Source organism: Salvelinus namaycush, unplaced genomic scaffold, assembly GCF_016432855.1.
Source record: "Salvelinus namaycush isolate Seneca unplaced genomic scaffold, SaNama_1.0 Scaffold18, whole genome shotgun sequence".
NCBI lineage: Eukaryota > Metazoa > Chordata > Actinopteri > Salmoniformes > Salmonidae > Salvelinus > Salvelinus namaycush.
Genome location: NW_024058563.1, coordinates 310,086 through 319,856, shown reverse-complemented (window position 1 = coordinate 319,856; position 9,771 = coordinate 310,086). Strand labels below are relative to the sequence as shown.

General features: G+C 40.7%; 1 protein-coding gene across 1 annotated transcript in view; it reads left to right on the top strand.

Annotated features, from left to right (window-relative positions):
* Nucleotides 1–800: 800 nt before the first annotated feature.
* LOC120037650 (NACHT, LRR and PYD domains-containing protein 3-like) overlaps nt 801–9,771 on the top strand; it is a gene marked incomplete at its 5' end in the record, with an annotated part of 40,683 nt that continues 31,712 nt past the window's right edge. Inside the window, 4 exons of the mRNA XM_038983646.1 lie at nt 801–1,020; nt 1,396–3,181; nt 3,463–3,636; nt 6,054–6,184. Coding sequence (XP_038839574.1) covers nt 801–1,020; nt 1,396–3,181; nt 3,463–3,636; nt 6,054–6,184 — 2,311 coding nt within the window. The remainder of the gene's footprint in view (nt 1,021–1,395; nt 3,182–3,462; nt 3,637–6,053; nt 6,185–9,771) is intronic.

The following is a 9,771-nucleotide window of genomic DNA, read 5'->3' as shown; positions in this document are numbered from 1 at the left end:
AATAAAAATATAATTAATGCCTTACCTTTGACGAGCTTCTGTTGTTGGCACTCCAATATGTCCCATAAACATCACAAATGGTCCTTTTGTTCAATTAATTCCGTCGATATATATCCAAAATGTCCATTTATTTGGTGCGTTTGATCCAGAAAAACACAGGATCCAACTTGCTCAAACGTGACGACAAAATATCTCAATGGTTACCTGTAAAGTTTGCCAAAAAATTTCAAACTACTTTTGTAATACAACTTTAGGTATTTTTTTAACGTTAATAATCGAAAATATTGAAGACGGGATAATCTGTGTTCAATACAGGATTAAAACCAACCGTAGCATGCCTTCTGCTCAAGCGCTTCGATGAAACAGGACACCTAGAGTGACTCGACTTCAAGATGGCTGTATTTCTTCATTACACAAAGGAATAACCTCAACCAATTTCACAGGACTGTTGACATCCAGTGGAAGCCGTAGGAACTGCAAGCAAGTCGATAAGAAATCTGGTTTCCCAATGAAAATTCGTTGAAAAGAGAGTGACCTCAAAAAAAACAAAAATCTGACTGGTTTGTCCTCGGGGTTTCGCCTGCTAAATAAGTTATGTTATACTCACAGACATGATTCAAACAGTTTTATAAACTTCAGAGTGTTTTCTATCCAAATCTACTAATAATATGCATATATTATTTCCTGCAGCTGAGTAGCTGGCAGTTTAATTTGGTTATGCTTTTCATCCAAACGTGAAAATGCTACCCCTTACCCTAGAGAAGTTAACTTATTTACTTGATTTATTTCAGTTGCTTGAAGAGAATATTATGACATTTGTGAAGAACGAGCTGAAGATGTTCAAGAGGATTCTTAGTCCAGAACTCCCAGAATCCTTTGAGCGTCAGAAGCAGGATAAGGAAGTGGTGGATGCTGAAGATGAGAAGCAGGAGAGCAGTGCCAGAGAGGGGGCTCTGATGATCACACTGCACGTCCTGAGGAAAATGAACCAGAAGCAGCTTGCTGACACACTGGAGAACTGTAAGAGCTGTCTGTCTTCATGTTGATTGCTGTTTTATAACATTTAAATGCTGTAGCTAAAGTAGCTGTGTAACTCAATGATATTGTAGCAGCCTTAACACAACACCTAGTGACCTCATCAAGTAGCAGCAGGGATGTGTTGTGGTGATTAATTTGAGAGAGAGAGAGAGAGAACATTAATAATACCAACAATAATACCAATAATAATATAATCAGTCACAACAGTCTGTAATGCATTATGAAAACATTTACACATTTATACAGTCAGTTAAGAGAATAAATTATTATAATGTAAAACTTTATAACAGTCCTACAATACTGTAGTCATTAAAACAGACGTAATATTAATATCCTCTGTGTTATTTCTAGATTCAGATGAGCTTGCTGTGATTTGCCAACGTGAACTCAAGTCTAATCTAAAGAAGAAGTTTCAATGTGTATTTGAGGGGATCGCTAAACATGGAAACCCAACACTTCTCAATAAGATGTACACAGAGCTCTACATCACAGAGGGTGGAACAGGAGAGGTCAATAATGAACATGAGCTGAGACAGATTGAGACAACAATCAGGAAACAAGCAACACCAGAGACTCCAATCAAACGTAACGACATCTTCAAACCCTTAACTGGACAAGACAAACTTATCAGAACTGTGCTGACAAAGGGAGTCGCTGGCATTGGAAAAACAGTCTCTGTGCAGAAGTTCATTCTGGACTGGGCTGAAGGAAAAGCAAATCAGGATGTCCAATTTGTATTTTCATTCCCTTTTCGGGAGCTGAATTTGCTGAAAGGGGAAAAACACACTTTCATTGAACTTCTTAATCACTTCTCAATGGAAACCAAACAATCAAGAATCTCCAACTTCGACAAGTACAAAGTTCTGTTCATCTTTGATGGTCTGGATGAGTGCCGACTGCCCCTAGACTTCCAGAAGAACAAGATCTGTTGGGACGTCACAGAGTCAACCTCAGTGGATGTTCTGCTGACAAATCTCATCAAGGGAAATCTGCTTCCCTCTGCTCTCCTCTGGATAACTACCCGACCTGCAGCAGCCAATAGGATCCCTTCAGTGTGTGTTGACCAGGTGACAGAGGTACGAGGGTTCAATGACCCACAGAAGGAGGAGTACTTCAGGAAGAGATTCAGTGATGAGGACCTGGCCAGCAGAATCATTTCACACATAAAGACATCAAGGAGCCTCCACATCATGTGCCACATTCCAGTCTTCTGTTGGATTTCTGCAACAGTCCTTGAACACATGCTGAAACATAAGAGAGAAGAGATGCCCAAGACTCTGACTGAGATGTACACACACCTTGTGGTGTTTCATACCAAACAGAAGAATGAAAAGTATCTTGGGAAAGAAGAGACAGGTCCACACTGGAATAAAGAGAGCATTCTGTCACTGGGAAAACTGGCTTTTCAACAGCTTGTGAAAGGCAATCTGATTTTCTATGAAGAAGACCTAAAAGAGGCTGGCATTGATGTCAATGACGCCTCAGTGTACTCTGGATTGTGCACACAGCTCTTTAAAGAGGAGTGTGGGCTGTACCAGGTCAAGGTGTTCTGCTTTGTTCATCTGAGCATTCAGGAGTTTCTGGCTGCTGTATATGTTTTCCTCTCATTCATCAATAACAATGAGAATCTCATGGCCGAACCTCAATCAATATCCAGTATCTTCTCTTTGCTCTTCAATCCTGAAGTTACTTTCTACAAGAGTGCTGTTGATAAAGCCTTACAAAGTGAGACAGGAAACTTGGACCTTTTCCTCCGCTTCCTTCTGGGCCTCTCGCTGGTGTCCAATCAGAAGTACTTACGAGGTCTGCTGACAAAGACAAGAAGCAGCTCACAGAACCATGAAAAAACTGTCAAGTACATCAAGGAGAAGATCAGGGAGAATCCCTCTCCAGAGAGGTGCATCAATCTGTTCCACTGTCTGAATGAACTGAATGACCATTCTCTAGTGGAGGAGATCCAAAGTTACCTGAGCTCAGGAAGTCTCTCAAAACCCAACTTGTCACCTGCACAGTGGTCAGCTCTGGTCTTTGTGTTGCTGACTTCAGAAAAGGAGCTGGATGTGTTTGACCTGAAGGCATACTCCAGATCAGAGGAAGGTCTTCTGAGGCTGCTGCCAGTGGTCAAAGCCTCCAGAGCTGTTCTGTGAGTAAATAGAAATGACATATAAGAACTAATCATCAGGAATACATATTCAGTTTAGAGAAAGATATGTATTTTAATATGATATTAATTTGAAAAACTTACTGAATCAGTGCATTGGTGTTCACATTGGTATAACACAATGACCATATAATTCAAGGAGATGGAAGATGAATCTATATGTTGTTTTAGAGAATAAACCAAATGCATCTGCCATTGTCCTTCTTCACTACTGGTGTTAAATTAACAGTGTGTTTGTGAAGTCATGATGATCTCTTTGTCAGGCTGTCAGGCTGTGGAGTCACAGAGGAAGGCTGTGCTTCTCTGGTCTCAGCTCTGGAGTCAAACCCCTCACACCTGAGAGAGCTGGACCTGAGTAACAATGACCTGAAGGATTCAGGAGTGAAGCTGCTCTCTGCTGGACTGGGGAATCCCCACTGTAAACTGGAGACTCTGAGGTCAGTATTCCTGTAGTTGGTCAACAAGTGATAACTGTTCACCAGATCCACATGTGTTTACCAGACACACATAGTCCACACCATATGTGTTTGGACAGTGAAGCTTACAGTTTTACATTTGGTGCTATGCTCCAGCATTTTGGATTTGAGATAGAATGTTTGATATTACGCGACAGTACAGAATGTCACCTTTTATTTAAAGGTATTCATAAATATATATTTTACGGTTTATATGTATCTAGTTCTCCCATTTGAAAAAGTCATAATATTTTGGATAACTTAATTTAGTAAAAAGTTTAGTGCTTCTACAAACTTGTTGAATGCTTTTGCAGTTTGTCTTGGTTGTGTTTTGGATGTTTTTCCTAATAGAAACTGAATGGTGAATAATGTCCTGTCATTTTGGAGTCACTTCACTTGTATCGTCAGTAAGAATAGAAGATGTTTCTGAACACTTCTACTGTCACACCTTGACCATAGTGAGCCCTCTGGGTTCTCTATGGTGTTTTAGTTCAAGGCATGACTAAGGGGGTTCTAGGTATTGTGTTCTATGTTGGTGTGTGGGTTCCCAATTGGATGCAGCTGAATATCGTTGCCTCTAATTGGGGATCATACTTAGTTTGTCCTTTTTCCCACCTGCGATGTGGGATATTGTGTTGTTTGATGTGAGTGCCTATGTGCGCTACTTATTTTCAGTTTTAGTTTCATAAAAATGTGGAACTCTACTCACGCTTTCACGCCTTGGTCCAATTATTTATACAACGAACTGACATTCATGTGGATCAGGAATGAATATTATGAATATTATTGGTAATGGTGAGAGGTTAGTATGTTTTGTTGTAGCCTCTGTTATTGGTAATGGTGAGAGGTTAGTATGTTTTGTTGTAGCGTCTGTTATTGGTAATGGTGAGAGGTTAGCATGTTTTGTTGTAGCCTCTGTTATTGGTGATGGTGAGAGGTTAGTATATTTTGTTGTAGTTTCTGTTATTGGTAATGGTGAGAGGTTAGTATATTTTGTTGTAGTCTCTGTTATTGGTAATGGTGAGAGGTTAGCATGTTTTGTTGTAGTCTCTGTTATTGGTAATGGTGAGAGGTTAGTATGTTTTGTTGTAGTCTCTGTTATTGGTAATGGTGAGAGGTTAGTATGTTTTTTTGTAGCCTCTGTTATTGGTAATGGTGAGGTTAGTATGTTTTGTTGTAGCCTCTGTTATTGGTAATGGTGAGAGGTTAGCATGTTTTGTTTTAGCCTCTGTTATTGGTAATGGTGAGAGGTTAGTATGTTTTGTTGTAGTGTCTGTTATTGGTAATGGTGAGAGGTTAGTATGTTTTGTTTTAGCCTCTGTTATTGGTAATGGTGAGAGGTTAGCATGTTTTGTTTTAGCCTCTGTTATTGGTAATGGTGGGAGGTTAGCATGTTTTGTTGTAGCCTCTGTAATGTTCTCACTCATTAAGAAAAATCATGAATGAGTCATGAATAATAAAGGCATAATCAGGATTAATTTAGTATTGTTTATGGCATCTTTAGAATACATTTAATAGTGTTTAGAAACATGTTATCTACTCAATTAGACAGAAAATTACTCCAGTCATCATCCACCATTTTAATATTGGGCAAAACACAACCCAAAACAAACTGCAAAGTCAATCAACGAGTTTGAGTCACAGGCTTGATGTAGTCATTGCATTCGACGAATATTAGACCAAATACTAAACTTTTGACTACTTTAATACACTATAAGTGAATTGGTCAGAATACTTATGACTTCTTCAAACAGGGGGACTAGATACATAAAATACTTTTATTTTTCTAAATGTTGAAACAGATATGTATTAAAATACCCTCAAATAAAAGGTGACATTATATACTGTCACCTCATATGAAAAAGTTGATCTGAAATTCAAAATGTTGGAGTATAGAGTCACAATTAAAATGTTAGCTACACTGTCAAAATAGATATGGTGTGGACTGTATACTCAATACAATCTAAATCTGATACCTCACTGTCTGTCTTTTGACTGATACTGCTTTTTAAACTGGTCTGGTCAGTCTACTCAAATATTTGTACAATACATGTTTCTATCTACAAGCAATACTTTGATAATTTGTCATTTCTAATAATGATACATTCATTTATGAATATATATGGCCGTTTTCAGGACACTGATGTATCTGAACATTTTGAAAAAATATACTGCCACTATTTTCAACACCAAAGATTAGCAGTGTGATTTTAATATGATTTGACTCTTTGCAGACTGTCAGGCTGTCGAGTCACAGAGGAAGGCTGTGCTTCTCTGGTCTCAGCTCTGTGGTCAAACCCAACACATTATTATTGCACGGGTAACAGTGTAAGCAGGGAAAGCTGAGCGTAACATTTTAATACAACCTGTCTGTCATTGTATTTCTTCTGTGTTGGCAGACTCACTGGCTGTAAACTCACAGACACATCCTGTAAAGTGTTGGCCTCAGTTCTCAGTTCAAACCCCTCACACCTGAGAGAGCTGGACCTGAGTAACAATGACCTGAAGGATTCAGGAGTGAAGCTGCTCACTGCTGGACTGGGGAATCCCTACTGTAAACTGGAGACTCTGAGGTCAGTATTGCTGTAGTTGGTCAACAAGTGATAACTGTTCACCAGATCCACATGTGTTTACCAGACACACATAGTCCACACCATGTGTTGTTGTTGAGTTGAGTTAATTTTATTTTTACAGGGACAGTGCACATTAATCAACGTTTCAGTAAAAGTGCCGGTTTTAGCCAGCCGGCTAATTTTCTACTGCAGTCCCTGGGCAGGTTATTAAAAACAATTGGAATATAGACAATAGCAACATAGGACAAGCAAGACATAGCATACAGACAGAGCAACATAGGACAAGCAAGACATAGCATACAGACAGAGCAACATAGGACAAGCAAGACGTAGCATACAGACAGAGCAACATAGAACAAGCAAGATGTAGCATACAGACAGAGCAACATAGAACAAGCAAGATGTAGCATACAGACAGAGCAACATAGAACAAGAAAGACGTAGCATACAGACAGAGCAACATAGAACAAGCAAGACGTAGCATACAGACAGAGCAACATAGGACAAGCAAGACGTCGCATACAGACAGAGCAACATAGGACAAGCAAGACGTCGCATACAGACAGAGCAACACAGGACAAGCAAGACGTCGCATACAGACAGAGCAACACAGGACAAGCAAGACGTCGCATACAGACAGAGCAACACAGGACAAGCAAGACGTCGCATACAGACAGAGCAACATAGGACAAGCAAGACATAGCATACAGACAGAGCAACATAGAACAAGCAAGACATAGCATACAGACAGAGCAACATAGGACAAGACGTAGCATACAGACAGAGCACATAGGACAATATGTAGCATACAGACAGAGCAACATAGAACAAGCAAGACATAGCATACAGACAGAGCAACATAGGACAAGCAAGACATAGCATACAGACAGAGCAACATAGAACAAGACGTAGCATACAGACAGAGCAACATAGGACAAGCAAGACGTAGCATGCAGACAGAGCAACATAGGACAAGCAAGACGTAGCATGCAGACAGAGCAACATAGGACAAGCAAGACGTAGCATACAGACAGAGCAAACATAGGACAAGCAAGACGTAGCATACAGACAGAGCAACATAGGACAAGCAAGACGTAGCATACAGACAGAGCAACATAGGACAAGCAAGATGTAGCATACAGACAGAGCAACATAGAACAAGCAAGACGTAGCATACAGACAGAGCAACATAGGACACGCAAGACGTAGCATACAGACAGAGCAACATAGAACAAGACGTAGCATACAGACAGAGCAACATAGGACAAGCAAGACGTAGCATACAGACAGAGCAACATGGGACAAGCAAGACATAGCATACAGACAGAGCAACATAGAACAACAAGACGTAGCATACAGACAGAGCAACATAGAACAACGAGACGTAGCATACAGACAGAGCAACATAGAACAAGCAAGACATAGCATACAGACAGAGCAACATAGGACAAGCAAGACATAGCATACAGACAGAGCAACATAGAACAACAAGATGTAGCATGCAGACAGAGTAACATAGGACAAGCAAGATGTAGCATACAGACAGAGCAACATAGGACAAGCAAGACGTAGCATACAGACAGAGCAACATAGGACAAGCAAGACGTAGCATACAGACAGAGCAACATAGGACAAGCAAGACATAGCATACAGACAGAGAAACATAGGACAAGCAAGACATAGCATACAGACAGAGCAACATAGAACAAGCAAGATGTAGCATACAGACAGAGCAACATAGAACAAGCAAGACATAGCATACAGACAGAGCAACATAGAACAAAAAGCAGCAAGACAAAATTCATAAAAGCAACAAAGTGTTTCCATACCTCACAAGTTACAGACAACATGGAAAGCGGCAACACACAGCTAGGGACCATATTCACAAATCTGATTGACCTTTAGCCATGTCTTTAAGCCTTTTGTGAAAGGGTGATATGTGGTGCAGTTATGTGTGTCTGATGGCAGTGTATTCCAGACATGGGAAGCTCTCACAGAGAAAAAGGATTTACTAAAGGTCCTTTTCCTTAAGGGAACTATACAGTCACCTCTCATAGCAGACCTTGTGGATCTGCTGCCATATGTTTGGGTTTTCTGTTTAACAAAAATACTGAGTGGAGGGGGAGCCAGGCCATTTAGGATCTTGAATACAAGACATGCGTTGGTGTATTGCACAAGATTTTCCCAACTCAGGAGCTCATGCTTTCTGAGGATGTAACAGTAATGATGGCTATTGGGTTTCCTATCAAGCACTTTGAGAGCCTGTTTGTAGACAGACTGAATAGGTCTTAAAGTTGTACAGCAAGCTTGGGCCCAACTAGTCAAGCAGTATGTTAAGTGGTATCATAGATTTGAAGTACAGTTTTGCTACCTCTGGAGTCAAACAATTTCGTATAAATCGGAAATTAGCTAGGTTGAATTTGGTTCTGTATTTGGTTATGTGGTTATATATGTATTTGGACAGTGAAGCTTAGTTTAAAATTTGGTGCTATGCTCCAGCATTTTGGATTTGAGATAGAATGTTCCATATTAGGTGACAGTACAGAATGTCACCTTTTATTTAAAGGTATTCATACATATATATTTTACCGTTTAGATATGAAAGCACTTTAAGTATCTAAACTCATCAAAAAAAGAAACATCCCTTTTGCAGGACCCTGTCTTTCAAAGATAATTCATAAAAATCCAAATAACTTTACAGATCTTCATTGTAAAGGGTTTAAACACTGTTTCCCATGCTTGTTCAATGAACCATAAACAATTAATGAACATGCACCTGTGGAACGGTCATTAAGACATTAACAGCTTACAGACGGTAGGCAATTAAGGTCACAGTTATGAAAACTAGGGACACTAAAGAGGCCTTTCTATTGATTCTGAAAAACACCAAAAGAAAGATGCCCAGGGTCCCTGATCATCTGCGTGAACTTGCCTTAGGCATGCTGCAAGGAGGTATGAGGACTGCAGATGTGGCCAGGGCAAGAAATTGCAATGTCCGTATGTGAGACGCCTAAGACAGCGCTATAAGGAGACAGGACGGACAGCTGATCATCCTCGCAGTGGCAGACCACGTGTAACAACACCTGCGCAGGATCGGTACATCCGGACATCACACCTGCGGAACAGGTACAGGATGGCAACAACAACTGCCCGAGTTACACCAGGAACGCACAATCGCTACATCAGTGCTCCGACTGTTTGCAATAGGTTGAGAGAGGCTGGACTGAGGGATTGTAGGCCTGTTGTAAGGCAGGTCCTCACCAGACATCACTGGCAACAACGTCGCCTATAGGCACAAACCCACCATCGCTGGACCAGACAGGACTGGCAAAAAGCGCTCTTCACTGACGAGTCACGGTTTTGTCTCACCAGGGGTGATGGTTGGATGCGCGTTTATCGTCGAAGGAATGAGCGTTACATTGAGGCCTGTACTCTGGAGCGGGATCGATTTGGAGGTGGAGGGTCCGTCATGGTCTGGGGCGGTGTGTCACAGCATCATCGGACTGAGCTTATTGTCATTGCAGGCAATCTCAATGCTGTGCGT